The sequence below is a fragment of the Notolepis coatsorum genome, assembly GCF_963971535.1.
Source record: "Notolepis coatsorum genome assembly, chromosome: 12".
NCBI lineage: Eukaryota > Metazoa > Chordata > Actinopteri > Aulopiformes > Paralepididae > Notolepis > Notolepis coatsorum.
Window position 1 is genome coordinate 13,123,165 of NC_140176.1, and position 22,614 is coordinate 13,145,778.

At 48.5% G+C, this 22,614-nt stretch overlaps 1 protein-coding gene across 1 annotated transcript in view; it reads right to left on the reverse strand.

Moving 5' to 3' along the window:
• Positions 1–582: 582 nt before the first annotated feature.
• Positions 583–22,614, reverse strand: part of asap1b (ArfGAP with SH3 domain, ankyrin repeat and PH domain 1b) — a 182,995-nt gene continuing 160,963 nt past the window's right edge. The window contains exons 23-28 of the mRNA XM_084326649.1: positions 15,953–16,114; positions 14,908–14,986; positions 9,151–9,215; positions 7,799–8,502; positions 2,993–3,115; positions 583–890 (exon numbers count right to left, since the gene is read on the reverse strand). Of these exons, the coding sequence (XP_084182775.1) occupies positions 816–890; positions 2,993–3,115; positions 7,799–8,502; positions 9,151–9,215; positions 14,908–14,986; positions 15,953–16,114 (1,208 nt within the window). The 3' untranslated portion in view covers positions 583–815. The remainder of the gene's footprint in view (positions 891–2,992; positions 3,116–7,798; positions 8,503–9,150; positions 9,216–14,907; positions 14,987–15,952; positions 16,115–22,614) is intronic.

Below are 22,614 nucleotides of genomic sequence, written 5' to 3' on the forward strand. Positions count from 1 at the left end.
AGAAGAGTGAACAGCGTGACGAGAGGTGGTCTAACTATTAGTGACCCTGTGGTTCTGACCCGTAGGCTCTTCATTATGACACCACACGGTAGCAGCAGATGTCTCCTCTATACTGTAAAACAATCAATACGATGTACACACAAAGCAAGCAAGAACAAGGAATACTATTTGTTTTTCTTTTGTCATCTATCTTGGGAAGATCAGTGAGAGGCTGCTCTGGCTCTTCAGTCGATCATGGTGGTACACGACGGGGGGGGGGGGGGGGGGTGCAAGACACTAAATTAGTGACACAACCTCTTTTTCCCAGGGATGTAAAAAGATATTTTTTTTAGCAGTCGATGACCAGTAAAAATGAATTACAGACTAAATGAAAAAAACGTCACACCATCCTGACACTGATTCGACTGGGGGACCCTGGCAGGCAGCTAGGGAGGGGCCATGTGTTACTTCTACATGTTTTGTACAATAAAACATGTATATACACTTACGCACAAATATATGTACATACATATATATACACAGTAACACAGCATAAACGTAGATTGTTTTTAAGGTAAGTGCTGGGGGGGGGGGGGGGGGGGGGGGGGTGATAATACTGCCTAGGAGGAGGAAACACATTCTTTGTACAAGGTGGAAGTGTGGCATCTGTGACCGGATAAGCCTATAAGCCTACTTGGGGTTTCTTCATTGTGGGTTTCTCTTTAGAATGCTTGTTTCACATCGGGGGGGGGGGGGGGGGGGGGTGTTAATAGTAGCTATGTACAAGGACCCCCCCCCCTCTATTGGGGGGAGGTTTAGTAGTGCAAGTCTGTCTGTCAGTCACTCAGGATATGCACAAAGGACATAGGGAACACCCCTTTCCGCTGCGGGTGCCCCTCGACGTGCCCGATCTGGACAGGAAAGGGAGAGAGAGAGAGAGAGAGAGAGAGAGAGAGAACATGGTATGAAAAAAAAGCGCACAACACAAGAATACGTTTTCCCCCCTCACTGTCAATGGTGCACGCAGTTAATTAAAGGGTTAGTTCTCGTTCTCATGGACCCCTAGTCCTACAGTATCTCCTTATCAATGACATTGTCGTCGGTAAGGTTTAGCCAACCAACCGATGTAAAGTCAATGGGGCCAAGCTCCTGTCTGACTGAAGGTAACTGAAATAAGATAAGATACTACTATTTTGTGTCCTCTGGGGAGTAGATGTCAGTTACTGTACAGTACCTTCAGTCAGTTTGTACAGACAGGAGCTCGACCCCATTGACTTTGCATTAAGTTGTGGCTAACTAGCCGGAGCTAGTGTGAGGAACAGCATGGCTTGTGTTGAGAAAGGACTCTACTAATCAACATTATCATTGGTAAGTAATACAATATGGCTACGGTTACAAAAATCAGGACTATCCCTTTAACTGTATGAGGAGGAGTGCAGCAAAGTCCCTCCGTTCCCTTGCCCCCCAGTACCTATCTGACCTCCTCCACCTCTGCACCCCCAGGTACCTATCTGACCTCCTCCACCTCTGCACCCCCAGTACCTATCTGACCTCCTCCACCTCTGCACCCCCAGTACCTATCTGACCCCCTCCACCTCTGCACCCCCAGTACCTATCTGACCTCCTCCACCTCTGCACCCCCAGTACCTATCTGACCTCCTCCACCTCTGCACCCTCTCCGGGAGGCTGAGATCCGCTCTGCTACATTCTTGGACTCCTGAAAACCCACCTGTTCACGAAGGCCTATGGCCTCTTGTCATCTCCCTGTCATTCATTGTTACTATTATTTCTTCTGCTTATGTTTTATTGGTCTTTTTGTTGCTTTGTAAAGTGTCCTTGAGTTTCATAACATTAACATTTTACATTTAGTCGTTTAGCTGACGTTTTTCTATACCAAAGTTCTGTACGACAAGTCAGCAGGAAGGGCACAACTCTCACAGCTGAGTAACAATGTTCATCAAACAGTGCTGAAACTTGAGTGTTGCAGTTTTGAGTGCATAGTAGTAAAGACATATTAGTATAGTAGGAAGAGTGCATAGTATAGTAGGAAGAGTGCATAGTATAGTAGGAAGAGTGCATAGTATAGTAGGAAGAGTGCATAGTATAGTAGGAAGAGTGCATAGTATAGTAGGAAGAGTGCATAAAAGGCGCTATATAAATCCAATACAACGGCGGTTTTCGCAGCAGTAAAGAAAAAAGCAGGGGCGCCCCAAGTGGCGAACCATGTAACGCGTTGCGTCGCGATGCGTCCGACCCGGATTAGATTCCCGGTCCTTTGCCGAATGTCTTCCCCCTGCTCTGTCTCCCGTTCTTCCTCTCTCTCTCTCTCTCTCTCTCTCTCTCTCTCTCTCTACCGGACTGCCCGGTAGTAAAAACAATAAAAATCTACCAAAAACATAAAATAAAAAAATAAAATAAAAAAGCCAAAGATATGCCGTTCTGACGTATTCTCGAAGTCAACTTCCTGTCTGTTATTGCTACGCAACTGCAGCGTGGGGGGAAACTGCCCCGCCTGGTACATTGTGTACACTATTTAGTGGAGAAACGGATAGTTAAAGCGGCAAATTAAAGACAATCAAGCAGACTTTTCTTCAGTCCTTCACAATGCCAAAGAGCTGCTGTGTTACGCGTTATACTAATGACAAAAACAGAAATCCAAATCGGAAGTTTTATACCATCACAGAGGAAAAAGTGGCTGGTGGCTAACGTTCGGCTAACTCGCTCTGATGTTGTGGTCGTGCTAATCAGGGGGAGTTTCTTTGACTCATATCTCGCCTTAGAATCACCAGAAAGGCTTTCGAAATAGTGAAATGCCATGTTGGCCTCAATATTTTCAAAACAAATCGTATGAAAATGTTATGAAATGAACAAGAATGTGATAAAACATGTAATAAAAACGGAGCTCAATGCATGGATTTGATGGTAGAAATCCGTATGGTCCCCCTATACCAAGATGGCGGCGGTCTCGTGACATCAGAGTGTCTTCGAGAATAGCGACGTGTTTGACACTCACCCACCACTCCAGGTCCTCCTCTCCCGTCACTATGATCACTTCTCCCTCCACGAACGTGAGCTCGTCATCGTTGTCGGCCTGGCAGTCGTAGATGGTTTTCACCCTCCGAGCTTTGCTTTTCCCCTGGACACACATTGCAGACAGTCAGTAGAGTACGGTAGTTTGTAGCACATATATATTTGACACTAAGGCTAGGTTCACACTACAAGCATTGCTGAATTTTGATTTATTGCTCAGATCAGATTTTCTTTGTTTGGCCAATATCAGATTCCAGTGTGAACTGGTTACGCTCCTGAACTGACCCACAAATGCGCAAATGAACAATAACGAAGTTGGACGTAAAAACATGGAGGACACTGAAGTAATAGTTTATGGTTTAATTTTTAAGTTGATGTGCAGTGGAGATCAGCTAATTGGTGAGCAGATGATAATGGTGGCGAGGAGGTGAATGAGAGCTTCTTTCCTCTTTCAATTATGTTTTAAGACACAGACCGGTTATGATACGTCCCCTCAAGATCTTCTTGTACAGAAGTATCACCCCAAATACTTATAAGGTAAACACCTCACTGGCCCTCCACTGACCACCTCCAGCTGTCTTCCATGTTTGTATTCATGAGTCACTCCTGCCAGTGCAAAATTGTGATGAATGTCAATCTAGTGTGAGGTAAAAAGTCACATCATTCCGACATGACTGTTCACACTGAGGTCACATAGCAAATAATCTGACTTGTATCTGATTTAGGACCAAATCAGAATTGAAAAGATCAGATTCGATGTGATTTGTGTTGTTCACACTGTCATAAAAAAAAGAAAAAGATCTGAGTCACAAAAAAAAAAAAAAAAGCAAATAAATCTGATTCAGGCCAATTTAGTCTGCAAAGTGTTCATCTTTACTGTCAGGGCTGTGCTGTAGTTCTACTGTGTTCATCTTTACTGTCAGGGCTGTGCTGTAGTTCTACTGTGTTCATCTTTACTGTCAGGGCTGTGCTGTAGTTCTACTGTATTCATCTTTACTGTCAGGGCTGTGCTGTAGTTCTACTGTATTCATCTTTACTGTCAGGGCTGTGCTGTAGTTCTACTGTATTCATCTTTACTGTCAGGGCTGTGCTGTAGTTCTACTGTGTTCATCTTTACTGTCAGGGCTGTGCTGTAGTTCTACTGTGTTCATCTTTACTGTCAGGGCTGTGCTGTAGTTCTACTGTGTTCATCTTTACTGTCAGGGCTGTGCTGTAGTTCTACTGTGTTCATCTTTACTGTCAGGGCTGTGCTGTAGTTCTACTGTATTCATCTTTACTGTCAGGGCTGTGCTGTAGTTCTACTGTATTCATCTTTACTGTCAGGGCTGTGCTGTAGTTCTACTGTATTCATCTTTACTGTCAGGGCTGTGCTGTAGTTCTACTGTGTTCATCTTTACTGTCAGGGCTGTGCTGTAGTTCTACTGTGTTCATCTTTACTGTCAGGGCTGTGCTGTAGTTCTACTGTGTTCATCTTTACTGCTCAGGGCTGTGCTGTAGTTCTACTGTGTTCATCTTTACTGTCAGGGCTGTGCTGTAGTTCTACTGTATTCATCTTTACTGTCGGGGCTGTGCTGTAGTTCTACTGTATTCATCTTTACTGTCGGGGCTGTGCTGTAGTTCTACTGTATTCATCTTTACTGTCAGGGCTGTGCTGTAGTTCTACTGTATTCATCTTTACTGTCTGGGCTGTGCTGTAGTTCTACTGTGTTCATCTTTACTGTCAGGGCTGTGCTGTAGTTCTACTGTATTCATCTTTACTGTCAGGGCTGTGCTGTAGTTCTACTGTGTTCATCTTTACTGTCTGGGCTGTGCTGTAGTTCTACTGTATTCATCTTTACTGTCGGGGCTGTGCTGTAGTTCTACTGTATTCATCTTTACTGTCAGGGCTGTGCTGTAGTTCTACTGTATTCATCTTTACTGTCAGGGCTGTGCTGTAGTTCTACTGTATTCATCTTTACTGTCAGGGCTGTGCTGTAGTTCTACTGTGTTCATCTTTACTGTCAGGGCTGTGCTGTAGTTCTACTGTGTTCATCTTTACTGTCGGGGCTGTGCTGTAGTTCTACTGTATTCATCTTTACTGTCAGGGCTGTGCTGTAGTTCTACTGTATTCATCTTTTCTGTCGGGGCTGTGCTGTAGTTCTACTGTATTCATCTTTACTGTCAGGGCTGTGCTGTAGTTCTACTGTGTTCATCTTTACTGTCTGGGCTGTGCTGTAGTTCTACTGTGTTCATCTTTACTGTCGGGGCTGTGCTGTAGTTCTACTGTGTTCATCTTTACTGCTCAGGGCTGTGCTGTAGTTCTACTGTGTTCATCTTTACTGCTCAGGGCTGTGCTGTAGTTCTACTGTGTTCATCTTTACTGCTCAGGGCTGTGCTGTAGTTCTACTGTGTTCATCTTTACTGTCAGGGCTGTGCTGTAGTTCTACTGTATTCATCTTTACTGTCTGGGCTGTGCTGTAGTTCTACTGTGTTCATCTTTACTGCTCAGGGCTGTGCTGTAGTTCTACTGTGTTCATCTTTACTGTCAGGGCTGTGCTGTAGTTCTACTGTATTCATCTTTACTGTCTGGGCTGTGCTGTAGTTCTACTGTGTTCATCTTTACTGTCAGGGCTGTGCTGTAGTTCTACTGTATTCATCTTTACTGTCAGGGCTGTGCTGTAGTTCTACTGTGTTCATCTTTACTGCTCAGGGCTGTGCTGTAGTTCTACTGTATTCATCTTTACTGTCAGGGCTGTGCTGTAGTTCTACTGTATTCATCTTTACTGTCGGGGCTGTGCTGTAGTTCTACTGTGTTCATCTTTACTGTCAGGGCTGTGCTGTAGTTCTACTGTGTTCATCTTTACTGTCAGGGCTGTGCTGTAGTTCTACTGTGTTCATCTTTACTGTCAGGGCTGTGCTGTAGTTCTACTGTGTTCATCTTTACTGTGAGGGCTGTGCTGTAGTTCTACTGTATTCATCTTTACTGTCAGGGCTGTGCTGTAGTTCTACTGTGTTCATCTTTACTGTCAGGGCTGTGCTGTAGTTCTACTGTATTCATCTTTACTGTCGGGGCTGTGCTGTAGTTCTACTGTGTTCATCTTTACTGTCTGGGCTGTGCTGTAGTTCTACTGTGTTCATCTTTACTGTCAGGGCTGTGCTGTAGTTCTACTGTGTTCATCTTTACTGTGAGGGCTGTGCTGTAGTTCTACTGTATTCATCTTTACTGTCAGGGCTGTGCTGTAGTTCTACTGTGTTCATCTTTACTGTCAGGGCTGTGCTGTAGTTCTACTGTGTTCATCTTTACTGTCAGGGCTGTGCTGTAGTTCTACTGTATTCATCTTTACTGTCAGGGCTGTGCTGTAGTTCTACTGTGTTCATCTTTACTGTCGGGGCTGTGCTGTAGTTCTACTGTGTTCATCTTTACTGTCAGGGCTGTGCTGTAGTTCTACTGTGTTCATCTTTACTGTCAGGGCTGTGCTGTAGTTCTACTGTATTCATCTTTACTGTCAGGGCTGTGCTGTAGTTCTACTGTATTCATCTTTACTGTCAGGGCTGTGCTGTAGTTCTACTGTATTCATCTTTACTGTCAGGGCTGTGCTGTAGTCCTACCGTGTTCATCTTTACTGTCAGGGCTGTGCTGTAGTTCTACTGTATTCATCTTTACTGTCAGGGCTGTGCTGTAGTTCTACTGTATTCATCTTTACTGTCAGGGCTGTGCTGTAGTTCTACTGTATTCATCTTTACTGTCAGGGCTGTGCTGTAGTTCTACTGTGTTCATCTTTACTGTCAGGGCTGTGCTGTAGTTCTACTGTATTCATCTTTACTGTCAGGGCTGTGCTGTAGTTCTACTGTGTTCATCTTTACTGTCAGGGCTGTGCTGTAGTTCTACTGTGTTCATCTTTACTGTCAGGGCTGTGCTGTAGTTCTACTGTGTTCATCTTTACTGTCAGGGCTGTGCTGTAGTTCTACTGTGTTCATCTTTACTGTCAGGGCTGTGCTGTAGTTCTACTGTATTCATCTTTACTGTCTGGGCTGTGCTGTAGTTCTACCGTGTTCATCTTTACTGTCAGGGCTGTGCTGTAGTTCTACCGTGTTCATCTTTACTGTCAGGGCTGTGCTGTAGTTCTACTGTATTCATCTTTACTGTCAGGGCTGTGCTGTAGTTCTACTGTGTTCATCTTTACTGCTCAGGGCTGTGCTGTAGTTCTACTGTATTCATCTTTACTGTCAGGGCTGTGCTGTAGTTCTACTGTGTTCATCTTTACTGTCAGGGCTGTGCTGTAGTTCTACTGTATTCATCTTTACTGTCAGGGCTGTGCTGTAGTTCTACTGTATTCATCTTTACTGTCTGGGCTGTGCTGTAGTTCTACTGTATTCATCTTTACTGTCTGGGCTGTGCTGTAGTTCTACTGTGTTCATCTTTACTGTCAGGGCTGTGCTGTAGTTCTACTGTATTCATCTTTACTGTCAGGGCTGTGCTGTAGTTCTACTGTGTTCATCTTTACTGTCAGGGCTGTGCTGTAGTTCTACTGTATTCATCTTTACTGTCAGGGCTGTGCTGTAGTTCTACTGTATTCATCTTTACTGTCTGGGCTGTGCTGTAGTTCTACTGTATTCATCTTTACTGTCTGGGCTGTGCTGTAGTTCTACTGTATTCATCTTTACTGTCTGGGCTGTGCTGTAGTTCTACTGTGTTCATCTTTACTGTCTGGGCTGTGCTGTAGTTCTACTGTATTCATCTTTACTGTCTGGGCTGTGCTGTAGTTCTACTGTGTTCATCTTTACTGTCTGGGCTGTGCTGTAGTCCTACCGTGTTCATCTTTCGGGGGAGGGGCACAGGTGTGTCTGGGGTCCCCGGCGGGCTCCCATTGGTGTCCTCGCTGGGCTGCGGCGGGGAGGGGCTCGTGATATCCACGTGTTGATTGGGCGACGGCGAGTCCCGGGGCGGAGGCTGGGGTTTAGGAGCAGGCTCCGCGGGTGGCGGCCTGGGACCGGCCTCAGACACTCCCGGTTTAGGACCGGGACCGGGCTCAGACACTCCCGGTTTAGGACCGGGACCGGGCTCAGACACTACCGGTTTAGGACCGGGGCCGGCCTCAGACACTACCGGTTTAGGACCGGGGCCGGCCTCAGACACTACCGGTTTAGGACCGGGACCGGCCTCAGACACTACCGGTTTAGGACCGGGACCGGGCTCAGACACTACCGGTTTAGGAGCGATGTCCGAGAGGTGAGGCTTGGGAGGGAGATCTTTGAGCTGGGGTTTGGGCGGCAGATCTCCCAGCTGAGGTTTAGGGGGCAGGTCTGAGAGCTGGGGCTTGGGGGGCAGTTCTCCGGGCTTAGGGGGCAGGTCGGAGGGCTGGGGCCTGGGGGGCAGGTCCGCCAGCGGAGGCTTCTCCGGCAGAGGAACCTTCTGGTGGGGGTCAGATCCCGGCGGGGATTTGGGGAAGACCTCCGGAGGGAGGCTGGCTCTGTCCATGGAGGGATGGATGGTGTCGATCTTCCGCAGTGCCACTACAGAGGGAGATACAGACGGCATGCAGACGTCATGGCCACATAACGATATTGTGAATGTAATACTGGAAGCAACTAGGGCTGTCCCCGACTAAGGATTTGGATGGTCGACTATGATTGGCCAAAATTTGGCGACTATTGGTCGACAAAAAAAAAGGAAAAAAAAGTATAATATATATATATTTTTTTTATCATTCCATTTGGGCTGTGGGGGGTTCTTAATGTCTGAAGGAGTCGACTGAAGGCTTCTTGTCCTCTGCAAAAGCATGCAATTGGTCCACTGATGGATACATCTTGATATTTGTCTAGTCTAGTGTGTTCATTAGATGGGTGAAATCCTCTTTCAGTGCCTCTGTGCCTGTTTTCGTAGGCAGTTAGCCTCTGGTATGCGTGCCATTAGCGTTAGCCACGCTTCTATGCCTCTTTTCTTTTGGAAAGAATGATAAAAAAAATTATATATATATATATATATATATATATAATAAATCTTAATTTTTTTTTCTTTTGTATTCGACTAAGAGGTTGGCTAGTCGACTACGGCTCCTTTCGACCGATTAGTCGACTAATCGACTAATAGGGGTCAGCCCTAGAAGCAACTACATGTATTAGGTTCAAAATTTGCCGTTGAAATGCTGGGAACGCCTGTACCTTTCTGAGGTAGTTTGGGAAGAACCCTTGGACCGAGCGTAGACTTCGTGTTGGCTAAAGTAGTGCTGAAAGCAGAGGGTCATAAAAGGTTAAAGGGGCCTTTGACAAGAGTTTTAACCTGAATCCTATCGTTCTGTTGTGAGGAGAGGATGTGTGACAATCAGACATAGAACTTAGCCGTGTGTTCGGCGTCTCCAGAGCTTCGGTTGATGTTACGCAGAGGGGAGCAGATCTGTAGTGAACCGCTGACACTATTTCCTCAACTTTACTGGAGTCGGGCCTGGTACTACAGTTTAAAATAGTTTGTAGTTCACTAGAGGTCCAGGTGACGGAGGCACAGCGTGTTTTACATTTGATTCTCATGTGTCCTCCTCACAACAGAACAATACGATCCAGGTAAAAAATCTGCGGAATGCCTCTTTAATCAAAAGCCAAATCAAAGTGGTTACATGTCCCATATTATCAGTTGGGCAAAAACACATAAGTTGTACTGTAAACGGATATGGAGCTGTGGCTTCAAAGTATGCAGTCGAACTATTTACATTATGACCACTTAAACGTCTAATAACGATAGGTTATGTAGATAACCTAGTTATATTAGTATAGGCTAAGCTCCCGCTCTGAGCCTTACGAGATACTCTATATCGCCTGTGATACCTAATGTATCTCCCACGAACAAAAACACATGCACCCCACCTGTATGGGGCCCCGCCCCTTATGGTGGCACCACCCATATAATCATGACTCTGGTCATGACACACCCTTCCTCGCCAAAAACCCGTCCCAGGAAAAGATCCCTCAAGAGGGAACTCAGGGCGCGCAGAGCGGGAGCTTAGCCTATACTAATATAACTAGGTTATCTACATAACCTATCGTTATATTTCGTATGGCATCGCTCCCGCTCTGAGCCTTACGAGATAATGGGGAAGAGCGGGTGCGAGACCCGACAGATGTACCCCCTGAGGACCCGTAAGCCCACATCAAGGGGTGCGGGGAGCCCTGTCACCCCATCCTTCCTAACGAAGGGGGGGCGCAGTCAACTCCACCTGAATGCGAACAAGAGGGAGCCAGAACCCCTTGAACACACCGTACAGGCGGAACCACGTGTGACTCAACACACTGCGGCCCATACCCATACACTCCCGCTACCCGACCAAAGGACGGGAAGCAGGAAAGGCCACAGACCCCAGAACCGCCTGGGAGACAGAACCCCCGGTCATGTCCATGAGGTAAAACCTTACAAAGGAGCCCGGGGAGGACCATGAAGCTGCAGCACAGATGTCCTCCACCGAGGCCCCACCCAGGAGAGCGGCAGAGGCAGCCACCCCACGAGTGGAGTGCGCCCGACGCCCCCAGGGGGATCCTGCCCAGCCAGCGTGTAGCAGAGGGTAACACCCTCGCACAACCAATGGGACAGGCGCTGCTCCGACAGTGCCTTACCAGCACGAGCCCCACCGTAACAGACAAAAAGCTGGTCGGTAACCCTGAAATCCTGAGTACGGCTGAGGTAAATCCCCAAGCACGGACTGGACATGACAGGTGAAGGCCCGCATCTAACTCACCAGTGTGAGGAGGAGGACGAAACGCCTGAACCACAATATCCCGGGAGCGGAAGGAACTCCGGATATTCTCAGGCACGAAAGCAGGATTAGGTCGCAGAGTGACACCGCAATCGGTCCGAAAAGACAGGCACTCTGGACGTACCGAGAGAGCACAGAGCTCACCTACGCGTTTAGCGGAAGTGACAGCCAGAAGGAACGCGGTCCTGAAGGACAGCTGTCCCAACGGCGCCCGCTCGAGCGGCTCAAACGGGGCCAAGGACAACCGACCGAGGACCAATTGAAGATCCCAAGTCGGAGCCAAGGAGCGTTGCACCGGCTTAACGCCGCAAGCGCGACAGTGGAGGGAGCATGCGCATTCCAGATGGTAACACCATCAGGATCAAGAACCTGCACCCCTCAACGTACCCGTCCCAACAACTGACCTAACAGATGTATGGGGAAGAATCCCTGGCGGCACGGCATCGGTCCCAGACCTGCCTGGCCATGTCCAGACGCAATCCTCACCCGTCAGGATGAGGGCCGCCCCGCGACAGTACACCTGCACCCACATTCTCCCTGCCGGGGATGTGGGGAGCCCTTAGGCCGCGCAGATGGAGGACGCCCATAGCCAGCCGCCCGCCGCCTGGTGCAGACAGGGGGAGCGTACTCCTCCCTGTCTGTCGATACACGACACTGACGTCGTATCGTCCGTCCTGATCAACACCATTTGTGGACCAGAAGGACCGCTTTCAACACCAACACATTGAACGTAGCGCAGATCGGGCAGCATGGTTTGCCAGCTGCCCCCTACTGCGTTGGCCCGACGCATCACCAGCGAGGGAGGCGTCGGTGAAAACGCGACGTGAGACAGCGCCGTAACCGTCCTAGGACGGAACCTCCCGAGCGTGTTGACAACACGCTCCGAGATGGATGCCCATAGCCCTCCAACCGTTGACTGGGAAGAGGAATACTCTACATCCAGTCTACAGCAACCCCAGGCTGGTAGAGACCTGCCTGGTACGAGACCTGACGATCCACCTTGACCGCGAAGGACCAGAACGTCATCAGGGCAGAACACTCCGTAACCCCGGATGACGCAGAGGCCCCAGTGCGGCCTCCACGCACTTGGTGAAGATGCGGGGAGCCAGAGAAAACCGAACGGCAGCCTCTGGTACTCATACGCTAACCCTGCAAAGGAAGCGTAGGTAAGCCCTAGGATGGAAGATCGGGGATGCGCATACGCATCCTACAGGTCTATGGAGGAGAACCAGACCCCCACCTGACAGTGTTCAACAGGTAGGAGACGATCCAAAAAATGCTGAACCTTCCCATGGGACAGGTCCAGCCTGGGTCTTACACCCCTCCCTCCCGACTTCTCGGGCAGAGAACACCGGGAGGAGAACGCCACGACGATGGCTTGCTTCGTCCACAGAGATTGGATCTCGTCGACCAGAGCTGTCCCTGCTGGAGACCCCGACAACAGGGTCTGTACCAAACCTGAAAACGGGTGGGGTTGTGTAAACACAAGTCCCCGCCTCACCATTCTCTCCATCTACCTCGACATATGGTACTGCCGTAGTCATATGTGACGACACTCCCAACGCACCCGCCGTCACGTGGCGCAGGTCCGCCAGGAACTGTAGATAGTTGGCCCGGTCCCCCCCGCTGTGCGAAGACAACCCTGGAATCGTGCGAGGAGCGCGTTCCGTGTCGGAACACCTGACCCTGACACCACCCACGAGGCAATCGCACCCAAGGGGGAACCCCGACAGAAAAGGGCCTGTCTGATACGGGGGGCTTCCGATCAAAAAAGCCCCCCCACTGAACACCCCTCCAGAACATGCTGAAGGAGTTGTTCCGCAGCCGGACATGCAAGGTGTAAGGCCCCCATGGGTTCCTACACACCGTAGCCCTGCAGTGATATCACTACCACCCCAAACCATGTGAGCTGCGACCACTTGCCAATATTCCAGGAGTGGGAGCACCAACATGATACCTGGCCTGGCGAAGGCGAGGCCGGGGAAGCCCGCACTGTGTGCCTCAAAAGGTTTCGAGCCCCCCTGCTGACAACACTTAAGTTGACAGACGTAACACCAGGCTCAACCAACACAGTTCAAGGTGTGGGAGCCGCTTGACAGCACAACATTCTCACGGACAGACCCAGGCTCAGCCATCAACTGGGTGTCAGCCCCTGTCTCCATGAGAAGCGAAGAATGGGGCCGCATACGCTTCAATGAAGGTTCGCGGCCCGCAGCCAAAGGAGAATGCTCAGAGCCCCGCCTCTGGGGATACCAGAGAGAGGATTGAACGGGGAGCGGGCTGCTCGCGGCAAAATGACGACGGAGTGGTTTACCAACACCGAAATCACCCAAAATGGCCGATCCCTCGGCCGCCAAGACTGTCGGCCTCGCGATACCCTGTCGATTCTCCAACCAGGGCACCACTGGCGGGGGAAACATGGCCGCCTGTCGAGGGCCCCGTCATCGCCGCTGACGAGGCCGTGCTCTCTCTTCTTCTGGCTGCGCGGTGTGAGGCGGTGTAGGGCCTAGGACAATACCGCCCGCGCTCCAGCAGAAGACCAAAATCCCCTGCGGAGAGGGGAACCCTGAGCGGTTATAGCTTGCGGCTGGGTCAAAGCTAATAACGTCAACATCCTCGACGGAGTGGTTTACCAACACCGTGCGCGATGTGTCGACGTCGGCCGGCCCTCAAGGCCCCTCCACCAGACACCATCTCGCCAGGCCGACCCATGGTGTCGGCCGGGCGGGGCATTGTTTCAATATATCAAAAACAAAGGACTGACGTTAACATGGAGCACCAGTGGTGATTGCAAACAGCACCCTCCACTGTGGTGTGGACCATGAAAAGGTTAAATGAATAAAAAGAGCTAAACCACAAAAACTGTAGAATGAGCAAACCCATACACACAAAGTTTAAGGGGAGACGGACCAGACCCGTCTTCATTCAAAATATTCACAACAGAACACCAGCCCTAGTTTAGCCCATTTACCAAAAAAGGTAAACAAAGCCCCCCCCCCGCACTACTCCCCCAGTATACCGATTGACCGTCAGTATGAATGGTTTGAGAGGAGAGAAAGCTGTAGCAAGACAGACCTTCTCATAGCAGAGTGACAAAATGAAACAATAGCCCCCTACACAGGGCCGCCCCAGGAGATGGGGGGCCTCGCGTCTAAAAACGCACAGGGCCTCACATTTCTCCCAAGCGGCCCTGCCCTTATACTACTGCAGCCTAACGCCAGGCAATGTGGAACCCAAGACAACAATTGCCTGTGCACAGACACGCAACATGTTTACCATGTCGGCTGGACCCATAGCCCCACTACCCGACGCCAACCCAGATGGGAACACCGTTCAACAAACCCCGCCGGAACACAAGGTAATACCTGGCTAGAACCTAGCCACGACCTACCCCGTTGTCAACCCATTTACCCGAAAAAGGTAAATAGAACTCAAAACCCCACAACAGCTACCGACTGACCTTCATTGATGAACCGGGCAAGAGGCGGGAGAGTGACAACATCTCACGGCGGAGACATTAAAACAGCATAGCAATTAGCAGTAGTGATAGCATGCGGCAGTAGCGATAGCATGTTAGCATAGCTTTAGATGTTTTAGCAGCACGCCCAAGACAGCTTGGAAACCGTTCCCTGCAGAGAACGTTCACCAAACCATCTTGCCCCTGGCGCCAACACACAACAAGGTTGTGTTAACAACACAAACCAGCATTACTAACACTAATACCCATGCCTGAAGACACAGGGCCTACCTGAGTACAAGCTGGCCCGACAGCCAGCCTTGTACAGCTGAAACCTCGATGTGCAGTCATCAACCGAGGAACATCACAGGCCCGTCGTGTCGCCGAAAACATGCGTCGAAGATGCCAGGGGCCAGCAACCTCCGGTAAGCTTCCAACATTATTAATCTTCCTTAATCTTTTACATTCCGCTAGCTCGCATGGTGCAAGCATCCAGTGCGCTGGGACGAAAATAGAGGAAGGGTGTGTCATGACCAGAGTCATGATTATATGGGTGGTGCCACCATAAGGGGCGGGGCCCCATACAGGTGGGGTGCATGTGTTTTTGTTCGTGGGAGATACATTAGGTATCACAGGCGATATAGAGTATCTCGTAAGGCTCAGAGCGGGAGCGATGCCATACGAAATATAACTTCCCTAGCCAGCTGTGCATCACAGTACCTTTGCTGCTGTGGAATGCCTTCAAACTTGTTAGATAGAGGAGACATCTTGATGAAGGGAGGAGGGGTGGAGTCGCTTCCTGAAATATTGACATTAGATTATGGTAAATACATTCTTTGCTTTAACAATGTGCTTTGCTAGTACATTCATTTGAAAAATTTGATGAAAAAAAAAAAAAAATGAAGGGGTGTTATTAGGCTGAGCTTCCCATTAGCTAGTATAACTGAATCATGACGTTGTAGGCTGAGCTTTCCATTAGCTCGTAAAGCAGAATCTGAGTCATGAGGTTGTAGGCTGAGCGTTCCATTAACTAGTAAAGCTGAGTCATGAGCTTGTAGGCTGAGCTTTCCATTAACTAGTAAAGCTGAGTCATGAGCTTGTAGGCTGAGCTTTCCATTAACTAGTAAAGCTGAGTCATGAGGTAGTAAGCTGGGCTTTTCATTAGCTAGTATACAGTAGCTGAGTCATGAGGTAGTAAGCTGGGCTTTTCATTAGCCATCTGTTAGAAGAACCATCCTGGTCTAGGTTAGAAGAACCATGCTGGTCTAGGTTAGAAGAACCATGCTGGTCTAGGTTAGAAGAACCATGCTGGTCTGTTAGAAGAACCATGCTGGTCTAGGTTAGAAGAACCATGCTGGTCTCGGTTAGAAGAACCATGCTGGTCTGTTAGAAGAACCATCCTGGTCTGTTAGAAGAACCATGCTGGTCTGTTAGAAGAACCATCCTGGTCTGTTAGAAGAACCATCCTGGTCTAGGTTAGAAGAACCATGCTGGTCTGTTAGAAGAACCATGCTGGTCTGTTAGAAGAACCATGCTGGTCTAGGTTAGAAGAACCACCCTGGTCTAGGTTAGAAGAACCATCCTGGTCTGTTAGAAGAACCCTGCTGGTCTCGGTTAGAAGAACCATCCTGGTCTAGGTTAGAAGAACCATGCTGGTCTCGGTTAGAAGAACCAGCCTGGTCTAGGTTAGAAGAACCATGCTGGTCTAGGTTAGAAGAACCAGCCTGGTCTCGGTCGGACTACTGCATGTGTGTTTGAGTCTCACCCCCAGTCATGCCCCCTCTACTGTGCGGACTGTGAGAGAGTGAGCTGGGCGGGTCGGACAGGGTGCGTTTGTGTCCGGGGGGAGGGGGCGGAGGCCTCTTCTTGGACAGGGTGGAGCTGCCTCCGGGTGTGAGTGTAGAGGAGGGGCCGGATGAGGGAGGAGCTGGAGGGGTGACACATACAACACATGAGGCGACTGGGGGGAGGGGGGCGACAGCTGTCAATCATCCAGTCACCACTGTAACAGGAAGGGGAGGGTACAAGAGGAGTGGGTAGGTGGGTGAGGAGGTGATGAAGAGGGAAGCAGATCTGGATCAAACAGTATTTTTAAATAACTTAACAATTTGTTTTCATCTGCTCGGAGTACCAGAGGAGTGGGGTTTGCCGCAAAGGACAATACGATGTTGAGCCTCATGAAGTCTCATGAAGACTATTTGAAAGTCAACATAGTATTTATTTGTTTTTTTTTATCCACTTTTTCTCCTTATTTTCTATTATTTTTTTCCAATTCTCCCCTCCCCTGTCTTGAACGTTGCTCGCATATGCCCCCCACAGGTCGGCCGTAGGGAGGATAGAAGCCTTGCATCACGTGTCCCCTCCGATACACGAGGAGGCAGCCTGTCACATCTTTTCACCTGCCAGCGCGGACTCTCATTGGCGAGGTGTAACATGTGGGAGGCTCACACTACCCCCGCCATTTCCTGTCTCTGCTGTGCAGGCGTCCCCCAACCGACCTGTAGGAGTCGCTGTCCACAACGTCCAGATTACCACCCATCGACTTCCACCCGCTGGCTCTGCCAATTGAGCCAGTATGACGGCCGGCCCAAGCCGGAGGCAACGCCGACAGCCGGATTCGAACCCGGTGTCTCTTGCGTTGGTGACGAGCGCAATGTCCGCTGCCCAGCCGCCCCATAGTATTTCTTTGTGTGTTTTCTGCAACTTGACAACTTACCCCCGACAACACTATCTGAAACTGTAACGATGTGGCAGACGCCGCCCCTCTGGCACTTCAAACTAGTTTGAAACAAGCGCTAAGAATGATCTGCAGGCACTGTTATGACCGAGGTGCGGAGGGAACAAGCTTGTCGTCAGGAGTTGGGTTCAACAGACTGGCTGACAAAATGGAGGGAAAAACAACAGACAAAATCAATATAAGTAAAAAAAAAAAAAAAAAAAAAAACACACATTGGAGATATTACAAAGGAATGTGTTAGTGAGTGGGAACACACAGACAGGAAGATAACGCTGGACGAGATGGAGCGTGTGTGTGTGTGCGTGTGAGAAGGAGCGTGTGCACGGCGTGTGTTTCTTCAGCGTGGCAGGTCAGTCGTGTTTTTGACGAGGATGTGTGTGTGTTTTGGGAACCTGTAGTCCCAAACGCTATGGCAGGTCAACAGCGAAGCAGCCCGAAGGCAGCTAATAGAAAGCTCACCCAGAGAGTAGTCAGCTAGAGCTCAGGGATGGTGGGGGATACTGATAAAACAGCAGGGAGGCAGTTGGCTGGCCTACATCTAGACCACTGCACTTCCGCGTTACATTGAGCTCATGGAGGAGAGAGAGCGGGGGGGAGAAAATGTATGAATGTGGATGAGAGCCGTGACATGAAGTGGTTGTAGCTACGGCTGTGGGGGTGCGGGAGACGTGATCCAATAGACTTGTATGCGTCCGAGTCTCCTGAACACGGAGAGACTATAGCTCGGCCGAGAAAGTGCAGGATTGGGATCGGTCTCTCCGTGTTCAGGAGACTCAGGCGTATACAAGTCTATTGGATCATGTCTCCAGCACTTAATGTCAAGGCTCTCATCCACATTCATTCATTTTCTCCCCCCCCCCCCCAGTCTGTTGAACCCGCTCTCTCCTCCATGATTTCAGAATACCGGAAGTGTTGCGGTGGTCTATAGTCTCATTATTAAAGGGATAGTTAAAAAAAAAGAAAGTAGATTAAGTGGTATGAAATACTTGCCAGTAGTGTAATTGATGCATAGCCGTTAGTTTACTTAGAGAATACCGTGGTCAGAGCTCTGGCCGGGTTCCGAGCTAACGAGGAAGCTTCAGACAGGAAGCAAACGGGGTGTTGAAATGTAAAAAAAAAAAAAAGTGTTAATCCACACCATCAGCAACACGCCGACAGAGGTTTTAACTAGGGATGTCCAATATTATCAGCCTACCGATATTATCGGCCGATATCGGCATTAAAATGTGATATCGGAAAATATCGGTATCGGTTTTCACATTTTTTTTTTTTACATTTCTATAACCTTTATTTACCCAGGCAAACCCTGCATATATCGGTATCGGTTGATATCGGTATCGGATATTAAGAGTTGGACAATATCGGTATATTGGTATCGGTAAAAAAGCCAATATCGAGCATCCCTAGTTTTAACCATCCACAACAGAAAGCAGCAGTCCTCACACATTTTCCAACGCTCTCGACCGATGCGGAAGAAGCCTCAGTGCACGCGTGTGTAACGGAGGTCCGTGAGTAATATCCACAGTGTGTTGTGAAGCGACTGTGGCAGTAAGCGGTACTGCGAGTTAAACTCACTTCCCCTTAAAAAGACACACAGACACGTTACCAAGAAGTGAATTCACCTCTTGGTATAGCAGTCTATATGCTGTCGCCCGCGGTGCGGCCGACCCAGGTTCGAAACCCCCTCGGGGCATCGACATTCAACACGACGCAGAAGGAGTAACATGCGATCGGTCACACGTGCAGTGAGGCTAGCTCCAAGGCGGCTGTTTTCTCTTATGGACGGTTAAAAAACATTTATCGGCATGTTGGATGATGTGAATCAAAAACCTTTTTTACATTTACATTTAGTCATTTAGCTGATGCTTTTACCTGCTTCGCTGGGAAACCCGGCCAGAACCCTTGACCCTTGTCGACTCTGTAAGTAAGCTAATGGTTACAGTATGCATCGACGACACTTACTTAAATCTTCTAAACTATCCCTTTAAATCAACACATATCTCTGTCCATCCATCCATCAGTACTGAGCGAGAAAAAGGAAGGGAAAATAAGAGTGCACGAGTTAAAAGAAAAACCAGGATATTCACTGATGTACGGTCGAGTGCCAGCCAGAGTGGCGTAGTGAGAGTGAGAGCCCAGGAATGCCAAGTGAGGAGCTGAAGAGAACAGAGAGAGAGAGAGAGAGAGAGAGGAGGGGAACAAAGGAGAAGAGAAAGCGTGAGACGAGCGGAGTGGGAGAGAATCTATGTCAGTCTTTATTTAATTTTTTTTATTTATCCTTTATTTATCCAGGAATGTCCCATTGAGATACAAGATCTCTTCTTCCAGGGAGTCCTGTCTTAAAACCCTTTCACTGCCACACTACAGAAGGTTAACCCTTTACTATCACACTACAGACCGTTAACAGTGATAGTAAAGGGTTAACCTTCTGTAGTGTGGCAGTGAAAGGGTTTACCCTTTGTCGTGTGGCAGTGAAAGGGTTAACCTTCTGGGTATTGTCGCAGTGAAAGGGTTAACCGTTTTGGTAGTGTGTGATAGTAAAGGGTTAACCTTCTGTAGTGTGGCAGTGAAAGGGTTAACCTGCTGTTGTGTGGCAGTGAAAGGGTTAACCTTCTGGGTATTGTCGCAGTGAAAGGGTTAACCGTTTTGGTAGTGTGTGATAGTAAAGGGTTAACCTTCGGTAGTGTGGCAGTGAAAGGGTTAACCTGCTGTTGTGTGGCAGTGAAAGGGTTAACCTTCTGGGTATTGTCGCAGTGAAAGGGTTAACCGTTTGGTAGTGATAGTAAAGGGTTAACCTGCTGTCGTGTGCCAGTGAAAGGGTTAAGAGAGTGGCTCCCGTGCTGTAAAAGCACACGGCAGACTCTTATCACGACGAGCAGAGAGAGAGGAGAAATAGCACGAAGCCCTCGAGGGGTTAAGGCTCTCCAGTGAAAAGAGTCTCGAGCGAGTTGAAGAGAACCCAACGACTCTCTCTACACCGTGGCTCTGTGCTGTGCAGTGAGTAGAGCAGAGAATCCTTCATCGACTAATAAGATAAGATAAGATAATCCTTTATTGATCCCCTTGGGGAAATCCAGGCATCCTAGCAGCATGGGGGAGGGGGGAGGGGAGGTACAGGTAGTAGAAGACATGGTACAGGTCATAGAATTATAGTACAGTGGTAGAAGTCAAAATAAAAATTGAATAAAAATAGGCAGTGTAAACAATATAACAATATAATTAACTCTGGACAGTCATGCACATAATGGGCAAGTAGGCAGTGTAAAAAGGTCAAGGTGCAAGATGAGGGTATGTATGCGCTCTCAGTTATATTTGCCCTACAATAAATATAGTTACAATATATACAATCTAATATCTAAATCTAAACGTGCTAAATGTAAAGAAATGCAAAATATATGCTCTGATGAAATAAGTATATAGTATGGTAATAGTCACAGAGTTATGTTCTGTTCTCTGACTGATCGTTGATGAATGAATGTGATCCTGCAGAAATTAATCTAGCGCTTATTGGCGAAAGAATTCACACAATGTTCTTCCTGTGTCCCAGGACAATTCCATCAGTACTTGCTTAGGTCCAATCGGTGATGTCACTGGGAAGTGAAATGTGGGGCTGCCCCATTGACTTACAATTGAGCTAGAATATAAATATAAATTTGGGTGTAAGAGCTCACACAAACATTGTATGGCCTCACAAATTCAGAGCCCTATTCATTGTCTATTGAGTAGCCCCAGATTTCACATCCCAGTGACATTGCCGGTTGGAGGGATTCTCTGAAGTCTAGCTTTAGAAGAGAGTAGTGCATGTTCACAAATACTGACTGAACTGTCCCGGGGCACAGGAAGAACATACTGACTAAACTGTCCTGGGGCACAGGAAGAACATACTGACTGAACTGTCCTGGGGCACAGGAAGAACATACTGACTGAACTGTCCTGGGGCACAGGAAGAACATACTGACTGAACTGTCCTGGGACACAGGAAGAACATACTGACTGAACTGTCCTGGGACACAGGAAGAACATACTGACTGAACTGTCCTGGGGCACAGGAAGAACATACTGACTGAACTGTCCTGGGGCACAGGAAGAACATACTGACTGAACTGTCCTGGGGCACAGGAAGAACATACTGACTGAACTGTCCTGGGACACAGGAAGAACATACTGACTGAACTGTCCTGGGGCACAGGAAGAACATACTGACTGAACTGTCCTGGGGCACAGGAAGAACATACTGACTGAACTGTCCTGGGACACAGGAAGAACATACTGACTGAACTGTCCTGGGACACAGGAAGAACATATTGACTGAACTGTCCTGGGACACAGGAAGAACATACTGACTGAACTGTCCTGGGACACAGGAAGAACATACTGACTGAACTGTTCTGGGACACAGGAAGAACATACTGACTGAACTGTCCTGGGGCACAGGAAGAACATACTGACTGAACTGTCCTGGGACACAGGAAGAACATACTGACTGAACTGTCCTGGGACACAGGAAGAACATACTGACTGAACTGTCCTGGGACACAGGAAGAACATACTGACTGAACTGTCCTGGGGCACAGGAAGAACATACTGACTGAACTGTCCTGGGACACAGGAAGAACATACTGACTGAACTGTCCTGGGGCACAGGAAGAACATACTGACTGAACTGTCCTGGGGCACAGGAAGAACATACTGACTGAACTGTCCTGGGACACAGGAAGAACATACTGACTGAACTGTCCTGGGGCACAGGAAGAACATACTGACTGAACTGTCCTGGGGCACAGGAAGAACATACTGACTGAACTGTCCTGGGACACAGGAAGAACATACTGACTGAACTGTCCTGGGACACAGGAAGAACATACTGACTGAACTGTCCTGGGACACAGGAAGAACATACTGACTGAACTGTCCTGGGGCACAGGAAGAACATACAAAGGGTTAACCTTCTGGGTATTGTCGCAGTGAAAGGGTTAACCGTTTTGGTAGTGTGTGATAGTAAAGGGTTAACCTTCTGTAGTGTGGCAGTGAAAGGGTTAACCTGCTGTTGTGTGGCAGTGAAAGGGTTAACCTTCTGGGTATTGTCGCAGTGAAAGGGTTAACCGTTTTGGTAGTGTGTGATAGTAAAGGGTTAACCTTCGGTAGTGTGGCAGTGAAAGGGTTAACCTGCTGTTGTGTGGCAGTGAAAGGGTTAACCTTCTGGGTATTGTCGCAGTGAAAGGGTTAACCGTTTGGTAGTGATAGTAAAGGGTTAACCTGCTGTCGTGTGCCAGTGAAAGGGTTAAGAGAGTGGCTCCCGTGCTGTAAAAGCACACGGCAGACTCTTATCACGACGAGCAGAGAGAGAGGAGAAATAGCACGAAGCCCTCGAGGGGTTAAGGCTCTCCAGTGAAAAGAGTCTCGAGCGAGTTGAAGAGAACCCAACGACTCTCTCTACACCGTGGCTCTGTGCTGTGCAGTGAGTAGAGCAGAGAATCCTTCATCGACTAATAAGATAAGATAAGATAATCCTTTATTGATCCCCTTGGGGAAATCCAGGCATCCTAGCAGCATGGGGGAGGGGGGAGGGGAGGTACAGGTAGTAGAAGACATGGTACAGGTCATAGAATTATAGTACAGTGGTAGAAGTCAAAATAAAAATTGAATAAAAATAGGCAGTGTAAACAATATAACAATATAATTAACTCTGG